General features: G+C 38.9%; 1 protein-coding gene across 9 annotated transcripts in view; it reads left to right on the top strand.

Moving 5' to 3' along the window:
* Positions 1–16,431, top strand: part of KNDC1 (kinase non-catalytic C-lobe domain containing 1) — a 73,657-nt gene that overhangs the window by 31,192 nt on the left and 26,034 nt on the right. For 8 of the 9 annotated variants that reach the window (XR_014526853.1, XR_014526854.1, XM_083505914.1 and 5 more), the window contains 10 exons: positions 1,094–1,246; positions 3,832–3,949; positions 4,575–5,542; positions 9,634–9,748; positions 10,543–10,614; positions 10,704–10,765; positions 13,191–13,349; positions 13,684–13,761; positions 15,563–15,644; positions 15,809–15,971. Coding sequence is in view for 7 of the 9 variants with exons in the window: in XM_083505914.1 (XP_083362040.1) it covers positions 1,094–1,246; positions 3,832–3,949; positions 4,575–5,542; positions 9,634–9,748; positions 10,543–10,614; positions 10,704–10,765; positions 13,191–13,349; positions 13,684–13,761; positions 15,563–15,644; positions 15,809–15,971 (1,970 nt within the window). In the remaining 2 variants the exon portion in view is untranslated. The remainder of the gene's footprint in view (positions 1–1,093; positions 1,247–3,831; positions 3,950–4,574; positions 5,543–9,633; positions 9,749–10,542; positions 10,615–10,703; positions 10,766–13,190; positions 13,350–13,683; positions 13,762–15,562; positions 15,645–15,808; positions 15,972–16,431) is intronic. The other variant, XM_083505918.1, reaches the window with a different exon arrangement.

Genomic DNA, 16,431 nt, shown 5'->3' with positions numbered 1-16,431 from the left:
GATATATCATGCTGCCTAGTTGCTTAATATACTGTATGCACTGATCAGCAGCAGGTCTCAATGAACTTTGTGGGGTCCTTTCCCATCCCTGTTTAGTTCCTTTTTCCCAGGAGGTGCCAGGGAGCCTTCCATATAGACAGCATATACACCGCCACTGTGTATATTCTCTTCTTTTTTCCATAGATCCAGATCTTTGTTTTAGCAGTCATCCCTGAACTGATGTACAGAATTATGAATTGGAAACTTTTGTTAACCTGCATGCATGTAAGATGATGATGATGAATGACACACAGCTTTTCTCCCATGTAGCAAATTTTTGTCTTGTGTGAAACGATGCTTACACAGGGGTTTTCTTTTTGATGAGTTTTCTTCTTCTTCTTCACTAAAAGTAGGGAGGGTTTAAAAGGCTGTGCGTACATATATTGCAGATAATTAATCAGTACTGTCAAAGTTGCAGTCAATGGTTTTAATAGACTTGGAGAAAGCTCCACCTAGTGGAATGCTGCCAAAACATTTTTTTTTCAATTTTACCTGAAATCAGAAGCATTGCAATTATATGCAATGTTCAGAGATGATTTAGATGCTCCTTCCAACTCATGGTTGCTGCTGATAACTGCTTCCCTCTGTGGACAATCAAGATCATTAGCAGGAATACTTGAATGCTTCTCTTACTCATATTGGTGTGCACACTTGGTACAATTGGATTACCAAAATTAGCTCACCCTCAGGGACTATATGACTATAGGTTATATAAAGGCTGATCCTTGCCTAGGATATAACATTAAGGTTGAGTGCAGGCTTCCCCAATTTTGTGTCCTCCAGATTTTTTGAACTATAATTGCATAATCCCTATTTTCTATGCTGGCTGGGGCTAATGGAGGGTGGCTCAAAACAGTCTGAATGAAGCACATTGCTGATGGCTGCTAGTGTTTACACAAGGTGGGGAAAGTGTACTACAGGTGTATTACTTCATCTGTGGTCCACATACGGCTTAAGCTGGTTTTGCTCATTTTAATGGAGCTAATCTGGTTTTAAGTGGGAACACGTGGTAGTTTGTACAATGTGCTCAATTTCTGTATCCCAATTATTGCAGGCACATATCTTTTCCTTGGGAGCTACACTAAAAGCAGCCCTCGAATATATCATGGAGCCTGGAACCGATTCAGAATTCAAATTCAGTCAAGATCTGCATACTTTGCTTGAACAAATGCAGGAAGAAAGTCCTAAAGAGAGACCAGATATCGAGGTAAAAAAAAAAAAGTGTGTGATTGGTTTTTTTGCCTTGGAAACTTCCATATCATATTAACTATCCTGATGTGTCACCTTTAACATTCAACATTTCTCCACTCTTAAAGGATATCTTAGTTACTCTTTTGGAAGGCAGTTGCTTGATGGGCAAAGCAATTACTGTATACTGTAAATACAGGGTTTAGGGGGGGTGATGCAGGGAAATGCAGAGAATGATTTCCAACTCAAAGTAGCCCAACACAGCACTTGAAACAAAGTGGCTGCTAAGCTACAAAGTAGCAGCAGCAATACAAAAACAACAGATGCTCACCGCTCTACATACTGTAATGTATGTACATGTACTGCACAAGAGTAATTGATAACCTTCTGTGTTGGAAACCATAAGTGGTGGTGGTGGTGGTTTTAAATAAGGCTCAATGTTTTGGAAAGAGAGCCTCCCTTAACAGCACTCATGTGTTTAATATTATATGTAAAGTGGTACCTTGGGTTACGAACAGTCCTGCTTACGAACATTTCAGATGACAAACTCCACAAACCCAGAAGTAGGTGTTCCGGGTGGCAAACTTTGCCCCGGGATACAAACGCAATCCACTTCTGGGGCCGCGGGAGGCCTACGTTGGGATTGTCGGGTCAAGAATGCTTTGGGTTAAGAACGGACTTCTGAAACGAATTAAGTTCGTAACCTGAGGTACCACTGTATTCATATGCAGCAGAATTACCAAGAGAATGCCGATTTGTTTCCAGGAAAGGGAACGGGTAAGGATTCATGACCCTTCTTACACTAGCTGCTTCTTTTGACCAGTGACAATTTAGCATGGGCTAGACAGGATGTGCTAAAAACATGAATGGAGGTGTAAGTGAACATCAATGAAATAAGTATAAGGGACATTTTCTCCTTGGAATTTTAGGGACTGACTAACTACACATAATGTTTGGATGACTGCTGAAGTTTTTCCAACTTGTATCAGAAAACAATAATAATAATGAAACAATCACTTCAACAAAGTGATATTGTAGTTTGAGCTCTCTAATGTCTGTAAGGAATAATAATAATAATAATAATAATAAATTTTATTTATATCCCGCCCTCCCCAGCCGAAGCCGGGCTCAGGGCGGCTAACAACAATAAAACAGTACAAAAGTACAACATAAACAACATTCTAAAATCATTCATTATAAAATTAATTAATTCAAGCCACTAGCAACCATTGGGCCAGAGCTCTGCGAAGATTGCCGAGGGAGGGAGTCAGGCTGTGCCCTGGCCAAAGGCCTGGTGGAACAGCTCTGTCTTGCAGGCCCTGCGGAAGGATGTCAAGTCCCGCAGGGCCCTGGTCTCTTGTGACAGAGTGTTCCACCAGATCGGAGCCACAGCCGAAAAAGCCCTGGCTCTAGTTGAGGCCAGCCTAACTTCTCTGTGGCCTGGGACCTTCAAGATGTTTTTATTTGAAGACCGTAGGTTTCTCTGTGGGGCATACCAGGAGAGGCGGTCCCGTAGGTACGAGGGTCCTAGGCCATATAGGGCTTTAAAGGTTAAAACCAGCACCTTAAACCTGATCCTGTACTCCACCGGGAGCCAGTGCAGCTGGTATAGCACCGGGTGAATGTGATCTCGCAGCGAAGACCTCGTAAGGAGTCTCGCTGCAGCATTCTGCACCCGCTGGAGTTTCTGGGTCAGTCTCAAGGGCAGCCCCACGTAGAGCGAGTTACAATAATCCAGTCTGGAGGTGACCGTCGCATGGATCACAGTGGCTAGGTCAGGGCGAGAGAGGTAAGGAGCCAACTGCTTAGCTTGGCGGAGATGGAAAAATGCCGCCTTTGTTATAGCTGCAATCTGCGCCTCCATGGAAAGGGAGGTGTCGAAGATTACACCCAAACTCTTAACGGACGGTGCTGGCACTAATTGCGCCCCCGCAAGAGATGGGAGTTGCCCCCCCAATCCCATATCGCCCCGTCCCAGCCACAGGACCTCTGTCTTCGAAGGATTTAGCTTCAACCGGCTCCCACGTAACCATCCAGCCACAGCTTCCAAACATCTGGTCAGTGTGTCTGGGGCCGAGTCAGGATGGCCATCCATCAACATCCAAAAACATCTCTCTTTGCTTGAGGGTAACTTTCCATTTACTGTTGAAACACGACTCTGTGCTGCTGAGTATGTACCTCTCTACATGTAAAACATTCTATGAATGATGGCTATGGAGTTTATTATTAATTCAAGAAAAGTCTGAAGAACACAATTTTAACTAAAAACAATGAATTTCATAAATAGGCAAATCAGCCTAATTAAATATATTTACAGTTGGTAAAGATTATTATAATTATAATTAATACTTTGTTGAACTATTAATTGAAATAATCCATTATAAAACATTTTAAAATGCTGCAGTTCAAATTAATCTCTGCTAGATCTTGGAGAAAGGCTACAGTTGGGAAATAATGTTCCCTTACAACTCCTGAATGGCCTTGCTTCACAAATGCAAAATCTTGTCGTTTCCTAGGGAATGCTAATCTCTTGTATCATGTTGAAGTCCATGTCCTGTATGATAACTAGGTATTAAATGCTTTGCTTTACAATTATCATTATAGACTGTCATATCATTGAGTAAAGAGAACCTGAAGCTTTCTTCCTCGAGTGATATTTGCCAATGCCTCTCTGCAATTGGAAGAAGAGTGCTTTCAATTGAATCATGTGGCACCTTTCACGGTATGCTTTCGATAATGTAGCCCATTTGTGTAATGGAATCAAGAGCATTTTTTCTTGCTAAAGATACAGAACCCAAGTAATTATAAATAATGGGAGGAATCCAGGTCCCTTTCTACTGCATTAAGTAAAAAAAATAAATTCTTTCCATTGTTAACTTACAGTGAATTTTCATGCTCCTGTTATTTCATGTTTTCAGATATTTTTATGATATTCATATATCCTGTTTTGCTAGCAAATACTTAGGATGAAGCACAACTGCTGCAAAATTAGTACCCTCTAGCACTGTACTAATTTTGCATGTTGAGATTGTCAGACTAGCACATATGTGAATGGGGCAGTTGGGTTGTGTGGCTATTTGCTGCCTGTCGTATAAAACACCTTCTGTCATAGTGGAGGGGAAAGGTGGTTTGAAATACCTTTCAGATCCTGCATTAAAAGCCATCTGTGGTTTGGTTCTCTCTAAAAAGCCAACCAAATTTTGATAGTAGTCTCTTTCGAACTGTAGGGCAGCGTAAGGTGTGCATGTAATATCAATGGAAGCTGCTTGTAATTTGGATGGGATGAGGAGATGGAGGGGGAGAAAACCGAAAATGTTTTTAATAAGAACATCTGTCTTTGCACCCAGACAGTTGTGATAACTTGTGGAGTGGAAAAGTCTATGAGAGGATTTCACCTTATGAACAGTGCACAGATTACAATTTAAGAGAGCATTCATCTCCAGAGGTGGAAGACTTGGAAGTTGAGAATGGTGAAAATTCTTCTCACACGTATACCATGAATGACAGAAATGGTGATATAAAAGAAATTAAAACCAACTCAGGGCATGAAAATGTTTGCTGTCAGCATGTTTCAACTCAGGTCACAAACTGTAAAGAGAATAGCAATAACAACAGCAAGTGTGTGAATCTTGTCTTAGACACAAAGCCATGTACAAGTGAGTTGGAGGAAGATGCATTGAAAAGAAACTGCTCAAGGAAAGTAAAAGCATTTCCAAAGCTACCGTCTGAATCTGAGATAGACCCAAGAACTTTCTTCTCCTTTGTAAGTCATAGCGGACCACTAACAAGGAAACAATATCCATTACAGCCCAAGTCATTATCTCAAGTCAATAATAATGAGAATGCTTCTTTAGAGGGAAACTTAAGTCATTGTGATGGAAATAATGAACTTGGATTAAAAGCAGCAGATTTCCAGGAACCAAATAATAATTTAGATGAATTTTACAAGAGCCCGGAAGTATCTTATCAAATCCACAAACCGACCTTCAATGATAAAAAAGCATATATTCTTCCATACACTCGTATGGGTTCTGAAACTTCAAACAACTATGAACCAGACAAATCAAATTCTGACTGCAAGATACTAAAAAACCATAAATCATGGGAATACTGTGGAGAAACTTCCGCAAGGTCAAATGAAAGCAGTCTGTTGCATATTAACAGGATGACTACGGGGCTTAGAACATTTAATGAAAATGGATGTAGCTCAAGCCTGCTAAGTTCTCCAGAACAAAATCACAGGGAGATGAAAGACTATTATGTTGAAGAGAAACAATATGAAAGCAGGGAGTCAGAAATGAGAAACAGCAAGCAGGTAGTAGAAACAGAAACTTCTTTTTAAAAATTGTCTTAAATGTGGCATTGAAGGGACATAGTTAATTTGGGGGGATGGTGAGGGTTGTCTTCCTTGGAAACGTCGTAACTCGCTTACATTGTGCATGCACTATAGTCAGCAGCAATTAGTTGAGCACTTTCATTATTACCAAAGGATTTAATTAGTAAGGATCTGAACTGAGGTGTGTGGTTGGTGAGCCTTTGATGTTTTGACATTTGTATGGTTAACTTTAATTGAATTGAACTAGTACTATAGATTTAAATTGCACTATACTTTTGTCAGAATAAATTAAAGGTAATTATCTGCAGATAGAAATCATCCTGAGTCACTCAATTTGCAGTCAGTTTTGTAAGAAAAAAAATTCTCTGGTTTCTTTTCTGCAGCTAAGTTAGTGTTGTGTGGCCTTGGCAAGCTACTTAGGTAGTGCCTTACCAGGCAGGTGAGCAATCTGCTCTCTCTTCCCTGCCACCACTGTGAATTGTCCAAGAAACATTTATGAGAGTAATGCACCAATAGTGGTGAACGGCTCCATCTGAATGACTTGCATTATAATGACAGCAGCACTGTGGAGGAATTTAAAGCAGTTTAAACATATATTTGCTGTAGTGTCATTAATTTATGTGTGTATTATGATACACTCTCTCTTTTTTGTCATAGCATACATTGAGATATTAAAAATTAGTAGATTCATAAGTAGGTTCAAAATTCTTTGCTGATTTTGGCTAATATATATGAATTAAATTAGTTTGATTCAGTGTGAAGATATTTAGGTTAAAGTCCCCATCTTAGAGATGGAGAAGATTAATTTTCCAGCATATGTTCTCTCTCTCTCTCTCTCTCTCTCTCTCTCTCTCTCTCTCTCCCTCTCTCCCTCTCCCTCTCCCTCTCCCTCTCCCCCCCCCCCCGTGTTTCACTTGCATGAGCTTGAGTAAGGTTTGGTATATTAGAGGTGTAATTCTTGCATAAAGGAAAACTTGAATGTTGAGTGCTATGGTTAGATTTCTTCTCTGCTGGTTAATTTTGCATAAGAAATTGTTCACAGCTAGGAAGAGTCAAATAAACAAAACCTAGAATTTCTAGTAGTATTGCTTTAGAAGCATTTGCAAACTTGTTTTATCTGGCCCCAAATGAAGGAGTGAGACATTTTAGAGACTGCTGCATTGTGGCAAGAGACTACAAGGTTGCATATTAAAACTTGGTATCAGCAATCTTTTGTAACATACAGGCGTCTGATTTTTGTCACTAATCCTTTCATCCTGAATAATTGAAATTATATCTATGCAAGGTTGTTGAGATGCAAGGATATTGAGATAGATACAATAGTTTAGTGTATTATCATGAAAGAGGATATTTTTGAAATTATATAGAGGTTTATTGGGAAAGGTGAAATAGTAAGCAGTGCTATCCTGTTTTGTTTTAACTGAAATCTATTGCAATCCATGTTTAGCTTCCCTTTATTCTACAGTTTTGAGTGCCATAAGGTACATAGGCATTACTTTCTGATTTCCCTCACCCACCACCAAATTACATATTACCACTAATTTTTCAAAGGCTTTGCAATACCAATGATCTTTTCCATTGTGGCATGCATTTCCAAGATTGGGGGTTCCATTTCTCTTAAGTTGCACAAGAATCATTTTGTAACTTTGATCACGCAGCTCCTTTTGCAGCTGACTTCAATTCATGCAGCTCCATGTGAGCTTTCCCCATTCTCCTCAATGCTGGAGGTGGTGTTTAAAATGTAGTGCTTGTGTGTGTGACATTTTCTTGACCTTAGAGAATATAGAAATCCCCCTTCTTGTGCAGACTTTGGTGTGCTCATTGGAGTCCAGTCCATTGGTTTTGGTGTTCTGTTTTGTCCCATAAATAATGCCTCTCTGCATTTCCTAAGTGGTTAGTATGCCTTCCTTTATGCTATAACCTTGCTTTCTTTATTCTCTGCCAAACATTGCCAAACCTGTTTGCCTGCTGGCTTCAAAACTGTATCTTTAGAATTCTTTTAAATGGCTTTTTCTTTGCAATTCTCAAATAAACACTTTTATCAATTCAAGCGTGACTGGAGCTCCTTTTTCCTCTAACCTACATAATTCCAGCCTTTATATCTCATCTCTTTTCATGCAGTTGCTAGAGTGTTTAGTGTGGGAAGCTACAGCTTGTGTGTGCATTCTTTCTATTGCTTTGTGCCAGTGGCCTTAAACCCTTTAAAGTGACAGAAGTGAAAATGAAGTAAAATTTGCACATCACCTTAAACTACAGTTAAGCTAAACTGGTATAAAGGTGAAACAAAATTTTAAAAAATCCCTTCCAGTAGCACCTTAGTGACCAACTAAGTTTGTTATTGGTATGAGCTTTCATACCAATAACAAACTTAGCTGGTCTCTAAGGTGCTACTGGAAGGAATTTTTTTATTTTGTTTCGACTACGGCAGACCAACACGGCAAACTACCTGTAACAGGTATAAAGGTGAACTCATAGTGTGCTGATGCATGTTGCTGAAATCATGGTTGTTTTGCTTCTCTCCCACTACAAATGCAACACTGGGAATTTGGTCACATTACACCATACAATTTGGACATTTTAGAGCACACATGGTTTCCCCTCCAAAACATCCTGGGAATTTAAATTTGTTTAGGGTGGTGCTGATTGTAGGTCTGCGATAGGTGAGCTACAGTTTCCCCTCCGAAAAATGACCATGTTCTAAATGTCCTGCATTCCAGATGTACTCATGGAAAGAGTATCTGAAAAAAATACTCTGTGATTTGGTCTTGCAGTAAAATTGTGTTTGATGTTTTTAAACAAAGGAACAAAGCAAATGTATTTTAAAGAAAAGCGACAAGAATTGTTTCATTTAAAAAACAAACCCCTGAAACTCAGTGCTTGGTTTTGATTTATCCCTTTATAACAATTATGTTTTATGCAGCTCACCTATAAAGGGATGGTAGGTCTGAAGTGTTTTGACATCTGCTTTAGTATTATAAGGATGCATGAAAGGCAGATAATTTTAACCTCAGTGGATCAGCAAAGACATGTTTATCCTGTTCTGCAATATGAGTTTGCAGTAACATGTAATTCATGTTCAGTAAACTTCTCAGTAACCCCTCTCTGATGTCTTACTGGAGAGTCAAATGCTGCCTTTTGTATAAAGAAAAGGGAATATTAAAAATTGAGCAGGTCAGGGAAAAGGTAAGGCCTTCTGCTTGGCATGTTGGTTTTATAAATATAGGGGTTTTTTGTCATATGGCAGCAGTTAAAGCTAGAGCTCTTACAGTCTTGACATCTTAAGAATCCAGCAACAGAAAACACCATGCGAGATTGCTGACTTTGTAGTTTGGCTCTCGGTGCTATCAACCTGTTTCTGTGAAATATATAAGTAATACCAATCTTTTTGTTGGAGCAGTAAGTTAATATCCTGCTAACTTCGCTAGCGATGTTTCATATATTCTGGGAATAAAAGGCTTGCCACAAAATACTTATCTTTCCATATCATTTTTGCTTGTTTCACAGGAGAGCTCTAAGTAGTGATGAAACTTTTAAAGTAAGATGTACAAAGCACAGCTGCCAAGGTAGATCAAGTTTTAGAGCAGGCAGGTTAGAGATGACAGATATAGCTGAAGAGGTTCTGACATGTTGCAAAGAATAGACTGGAGTTTTATTAAGGACAAAAATAGCCTATTCTCCTCTTCTGTTGTCTTTTACAAAGTTTAATTTCAATTGAATCTTATTTCGAAAGTTGAGACCTTCCTAAAATGCTGCTAGATTTGGAGAGGTTGAACAGGATACATTAGGTAGCATTTGCTAATCAATAGAGGTCCAATTGTTGTGCAAATGGTCAGACATTTCCCCTACTTTCCCTAAACACTCTAATAGTTGGAGCGCTCTACAGTGGAACCAGTTACATTTTTAAGTTTCTCCTGGTTCTTTGTATATATCTATTAATTTCATTTTTGTCTGTGGGGGAAACTTCCCTTCGTATGCCAGTGGAAAAGGAATAACACTATGATCTTGAATCAGTGAATTTGGCTTCAGAAATGCTTTTTGTCTCTTAACTGTCCTTAATATTTTGTTTTCAGTCTGTTTTTCTGAAACGTCTCTTAACACAGTATGACAAACCACTGAAAGACTATGAGCTCTGGGCTTTATGCCATGAATGCTTGCTTGCTATGGAAACCTATACAATTTATCCAGGTAGGTCTTCCTTAATCTCTTCCTTTTACACTGATTTATTTCATTATCTTGACATTAAGGGCACATCTTTCTGCAAACAGGTGTCTGGGCCCTGGTGAGGAGAAGGTGGATTGGCATTTGGGACGTACACATTGATCTATGGTTTATAAATTATGGCCAGTGCTATGTGGCATGCCAAGAGGCGGGGGCAGCTGAGAAGAAGGTTATCTTCTGATGGTTGTGATACCACTGGGCAGTCAGACAGGAAGCAATGGCTGTTGGAAAAACCCTGGTGCCTGCTTCCCATCCTTAAGAGTTTATTGAGACAGCCAGCTGGCTCATCATCTGTTGTAAGGATATAAGTATGTAGGGTATCCCATCCCACCTGAACTTGAGAGGAAAAGATCTCCAAGTGGAAATTTGTTTCTACTCATGGGTCTCTTTGTTAGGGAGGAAGTCAAAATAGGCAGATTTTGTTCTACAAGGGAAGATGGGGCAAGTCAGTGTCTTGAAGCGCATTCATTTTTTGGGAAAGGAGGTTTGTTTTTAACAAACTTTCTTCCATTATTATGTCAGAATATTATGTACTGCCTTATGATATCTTTTGTGATACTGCGAGGCCCACAATGTTTAGATGTACTTAATTGCTGCTATATTTTGTTTTGCTTTTGTCTGAACAATCCCTGTAGCACAAATCTCTGAATGACTCAAGTATAATTTATTTTAGAATATATACAGTCCCACAAATGAGTTTATGAAAGCAAGACTTTGTTATTTTCTCAGCAGTTCTAATATTTAAAATACCTGTTTTTCAGCATACTTGTGTTTAGACTCTGTCTTGATTAACAGTGATGGAAGTGTTCAGTTTGTTCCACCTGAAAGTGAAGGTAATTTAGCATGCTGCTAATTTTATGAATTTCTATTTATTTTTGTCACCAAGATTAAAATAGATTATTTTATTTTTTTAACACTTTAGGCTCATATGATATGTTTTATTTGGCTCCTGAGACAGAGGAAGAGGATTATGTTACTGAAAAGGTATGGTGACATGTTACAAATATGGCTGTTTCCTTTAAAAGTTAAATAGAAGAACATCTTTAAAGAAAATAATGGGCACGTTTTCTGGTTTGCAGAGATGCTTGTGGTGCCAAGATAGCTCCATCTTATACTATATTTACACATCAGTTTCCCATGGCACCTTAGAGTACTATCTTATGCTTTAAAAAAAATTTAGGCAAACCTTTATCTTAGCCAATACTTTAGTCACTAGAATATTTAATGCAACTAAAAAGGTATTTAAGAGTCTTCCCCTTACCTTAAGTATCAAAACAGACAATTATTCTCACAATTACTAATTTATTTTTTTTAAGTAATTAGTTGCTGCAAGGGCCTTACAATCTGGATCAGAATCTCTCTCTGTGTGAATGTGTGTGTAAAGGGCAGTTTAACCTTTTGTTCCATTATGGACTGGGGATTCTTGCTGCTCCTGTTTTACTCTTTCAAAAAAATATTAATTATAATATTGCCACATCTGCTTTCTAGCTTCTAGTTCAAGCAGTACAGGTTTGGCTGTGACATTAGACTTCATTTATTGTAGCTTGAGGCAAACTCAAAACTGAAAGTGAAAGTTGTGGCACTGTACTCGAGATCTGTAAACAATAGTGCAAAGTAAAGTTTTTACATTTTAAAAACATTTCAAATTAACATCATTTTGTGGATGTTTTGAAAGAATCGCCAAGTGGTAGCACAATATGTTGTTCTGATTAATTTTAGAGTAATTGCGTTTAGAGAATATAAAGACAAAACTAGGCTTAATGTTTGTTATGTAGTGTGGTATTTCTCAATTCATTTTTGTTAATAGTCAGCGTCTAGCACAGGTGTCAGCAAACATTTTCAGCAGGTAGCCGTCCACTGTCCCTCACACCTTGTGGGGAGCCGGACTATATTTTTTTTTTGGGGGGGGGGGATGAACGAATTCCTATGCCCCACAAATAACCAAGAGATGCATTTTAAATAAAAGGACACATTCTACTCATGTAAAAACACGTGGATTCCTAGACCGTCCGTGGGCTGGATTGAGAAGGCGATTAGGCTGGATCTGGCCCCCGGGCCTTAGTTTGCCTACCCATGATCTAGCCAGAGGAGCTGCACTGAGACCATGGCATGGGTGGTGATGGTGGGCTTTTTTTTAACCCTTTGAGTTTGTTGTCGCTCTAATGGGAATCAGACCTCCATTGCCAATAGCTGGCTGGAGGGTGCCTGAAACCAAAGTGGGGCAAAGGGTTAATTTCCCTGCCCTTACACTATGGTTCTGATTTGGGTCCCTTGCCCCCAGTGCCTGCTATTTGTTTAATCAAGGCACTGTGGCCACAAACTATGTGACAAAATGTGAAGTTTAGTTTGGCCCCAAGAGCATGGGTGAAATTGACTTCTGTTCTGCTATCTTAATGGCGGTTAAGCATTAACGGAACATTTTCCTATGCTGATCAGATGTTTTGTGTGCAATATATATGCATTTGTTGCACATAAGCGTCTCATCTCAAGCTAGCGCTTTGAGTACAATATCTCCTACACCCAAATATGAACTATTGTATACAGTGGTACCTCGGGTTACAAACGCTTCAGGTTACAGACTCCGCTATCCTGGAAGTAGTACCTTGGGTTAATAACTTTACCTCAGGATGAGAACAGAAATCGCACGCTGGCGACGCAGCGGCAGTGGGAGGCCCCATTAGCTAAAGTGGTGCTTCAGGTTAAGAACAGTTTCAGGTTAAGAACGGACCTCCGGAACGAATTAAGTTCTTAACCAGAAGTACCACTGTATATTTGAAAACAATATATGACGCATTGACAGGGAGCATTCATTGCTGCTGCAGATTGCTGTCTGCATTATCGTTGTGTGAACATCGCATTGAGAAAGCTTCCCTTTTCTTTTCCCTCTCCCCATAGCCAGCTATGCTGTTTTACAAACCTTTTCCTTTCTATTTAATTTTGTACGCTTTAATTCTTTTTGGAGGCTTTGTGTTATTCTGCTATGTTATGTCTGTTCTACACAGCACATCTAGTTGGATTTTAGATACCTCCAAAGTCTTGAACTGCAACAGTGCTTTCTCCCTCCAGGTTGCTTTTGTGTTACTTTCAGAACTGACGATTCAGTGGTACTAACTCAGTGGTGACCAATGTGTGCTTGTGGCATGCTTTCGGTGACCATGAAGGAAGGTGCATAGTTATGCTATGCTGTGCCCTGACCTCAGGTATGCCTGGGGTTGGCTCAGTTGCCTGTGCTGATGCCGGAAGGAATGTCAGCACAGCCATTTGTAGATTGTGCTTTTAGTGAATACCCATCCTTGCGCTGGAGACCTGAAATTGGCTGCTTTAAGTATATGTATTTAAGAGCAGGGTTCAATCTGAGTGGGAGTCGTCCAGTGACTTAGTTGCCTATTCACTGTGCCATTTCCAACAGGTCTGTATTTACTGTATTGCTGCAATTTTGTGGAGAGCTGCAAAACATAATTTCCCACCTGATCACAAAATAGTGTTGCCAAGGAAACTGAAGAATTTTCTTCTGGATATGGCTAGACGAAAGTCAGAAGACAGGCCTTCTCTGGCAGATGCAATTAAGGTGATTTAAATTAAGCAATTTCTTTTTTTTCAAAAATTGTAAAAATGTATTTTATTCCTGCAAATTATTCTGGTACTGAAGATAAATTTCTTTTTTCGGTAATAACTCTAAATTAAGGAGTTGATAACTGTACTCTGTTTCATTCCTTAGTGGCTCCATTGAGAACCAAGGTGTGGCGTTTTGTTGTTGTTTAAAAACAATATTGAAAGATAGCAACTTCAGATTAGTTGTGATAAAATAATACTCCTAAATGTAAAATTATTTGCAAAATTATTTCTAATTTTTGCACCTATCCTCTGTCTAATACTAAACACTTCAAAATGCTGTTTTCTAGACATGTGATAGCTATCTTCTTGAACAAAGAATAAGCAGCAAGAAAGTTCTGGCATGTTTAACCAGATCTGCCTTTCAGGTATGAGTATTTACCTTCATGTGTTCAGGAATAAATAAATAAATGAGAATTCCCATGAAGCTTCTTAGAACTAGATTTGGCTCCATGAAACTCTTCTGTCACCTCCCATTTCTGCAATGTCTTGGTTAAATAGATTTAACATAACAGATCAATGTAATTAAGATTTCTTTTTAACTCCATATGTAAATGTGTAAACCTTCTCTCATGTTTATGTAAACTGCTCCTGAATCCTAACAACCACATCTACAATAACAACACTCCACAGAAGCACTAGCGTTGGCTGTTCAAAAACCATAAAAGATGTGCCATATCTCAAATATCTTGGAGCACATCTCCTCCATTGTCCACGAAACTCTTGCTTAATTAAAGACAAGTTAAGATTTCTGTCAGCATTGTACATTTTGCTGTAATATCTGGAGCTGCTTTACATGTGTTACAGAATCCTGCCTGCTTTATATACTGGGAGTAGCTCTTCTGCAAACTGGCCTACCTCCCAATTGGAAAAGTTTCATCAGCTAGTAATTTTCAAACCAGTGCTGTTGGGGCATGACTTGGTGGCAGATGTCCAATTAGAAATATTTATGTTGGCTGTCCCTCCACTATTATTTCCACTTCTCCCACATCAACATGGAATACTGTCATATTTTAACATTTTCTCTGTTTTGTGTTGTGTTTCTATACAAAGAATGGAATCTAATCAAAACAAACACAACTCTGTATATAATGAATGTATAATATGCACTGACTGTCCCAATGCAATTGGTATTGTGACTCAAAATAATATTATATTATAATAATACCAATACAGAATTGTGTTTGTTTTGATGTGTTTCTAAAACAAGCCTGGATGAGAATAGCTTATGTCCTCTGAGTAGCTCTTGCGCTGCATTCCTTCAAACCTCTTTCTACTGTCTAGTCTTTCCTGGCCTTGTATTATGCTGGAATCTATACTGTACTTTTGGAAGCTGACAGTTTCAAACTGTATGAGGTCAGCGTTGGCTTCTAGTGTTCAAGCTCCATTAATTAAAAACCCAGGAGCCACATAACACTATGCTTGGCTCAAATAAGGGTATTTTTTAGAGCAGAAAGAGAGTTTGATATACCAGGCTAGTGGCTCTCCTGATTAAAGAACTTATTCTACAAAAATGGCAAGAATGTGCGGGAAAGAGGTGCCTGGAAAGACAGCACCCTCCCTCTTTGCTTTTCTTGCTTGTTGCTATGGCAGCAGAATTGGAGCATGCTGGAATATGACCAAGAGATGCTTAGCCTTTTATAGGATAAGTACCCTCAGTGGTTTTAGGGTAGCCTTAGACTTTGACAACGGCCATTTTGCCTGCCAGTTGACTCAAATGACCAAGAAGTGTACTAGTGACCTACAATTGCTTATTCGACTTCTCCCCAACCTCCCAGTGCATTTGGGAAATTAAATGCCGCATTCCACACCTCCTTTTATTTCTGGTGCATTTGTTTTTGGGATTCAAACCTGGTGATGCATTCCTTCCAGGGAATATGTGCAGAAAATGTAGCTATTATTAATCCAGGGCAAGTTTCAACAATATTTCACAATAGGAAGGAGCAATTATGGCTGGTCTAGAAATATAAATGACATTGGGCTCAAGGACTTCGCTCTATGCTTTTATTCTTTTGACTCCTTTGAAATTGGAAGTATTAAGTGTCTTGAGCCCTCAGGAAAGAGCAGAAGAAAGCTTGAGCAAATAAATGTTTGTCTTTATCACTGTGTGCTTTAAAAGACAATTTATAATGCATTTGTGTTTTTTGTTTTTTACTCTTTGGCTGTTAGGCTTTCAAAGATGCGGATTCTTTTAATGATAGCATGCCTTTTGATTTACAAAGTGAGAGAAGTTCAGTGGATGAAAACTTAGGTGAGTATACCTGTAGGCATTCCTGCATTTTTATTTTGGGAAGACGCTAGTAGGTAATGTGCCCAGTCATGTTGGAAATATTTTTCTTATGTAAGCAATTGTACATCCTGCCTTTATGCTAAATGCATACTTTTGTCTTTGTCTTCACCTTGTTGCATATTCAGGATTTTTACCTATGAGCAATGAAAGCAAACTAATAGCAGTGAAAGGACCAGTCCCCTGCCAGCCTTCTTTGAACAGAGAAAGTACCATATTGCCAAGTGCTTTCACTTCTACAGCAACCCATTTCAAGCCTATTATTCTACATCAAAACATTGATATTAAAAAGTAAGTGTGTTGATGTAATGTCCAGAAAGTACATTTTGCGATGCAAAATGAGATTTTAGTATTGTTTTAATATTCTTCCTTCTTTTTGACTGAGATGAAGCCATTTTGGCTTGGTTTGGTGTTCTGAACATCATTTTTCAGCAAGGCGCCATGTAGATTTCCTGCTTTTTCTAGTATAATAAGAGCATAAGGATTACTAGATCAGACCTAGAATCATTCAGATTGCCCACGGAGGCAAGTCAGATGTCCATCCTTGGCATTTGCAATAGCTGTGGTACCGTCATATGGAATTTCCATTTTGCTAACGTGTCTTTGAGGCTATACTTGGTCGGAAGAGGAATTTCATTTCATTTTAATGCCATAAATTGAAACAGTGCCTTATTTATAGGAAAAATACCACACCAGTAGTTTTGACATCAGATGCAAAACGCAGGCAATTTAGGGTGCTAGACCTTTAAAT

This window comes from Podarcis liolepis (genome assembly GCF_965112155.1).
Source record: "Podarcis liolepis genome assembly, chromosome: 5".
In the NCBI taxonomy this organism is placed as follows: Eukaryota; Metazoa; Chordata; class Lepidosauria; order Squamata; family Lacertidae; genus Podarcis; species Podarcis liolepis.
This window is presented reverse-complemented; position numbering and strand designations above follow the sequence as displayed.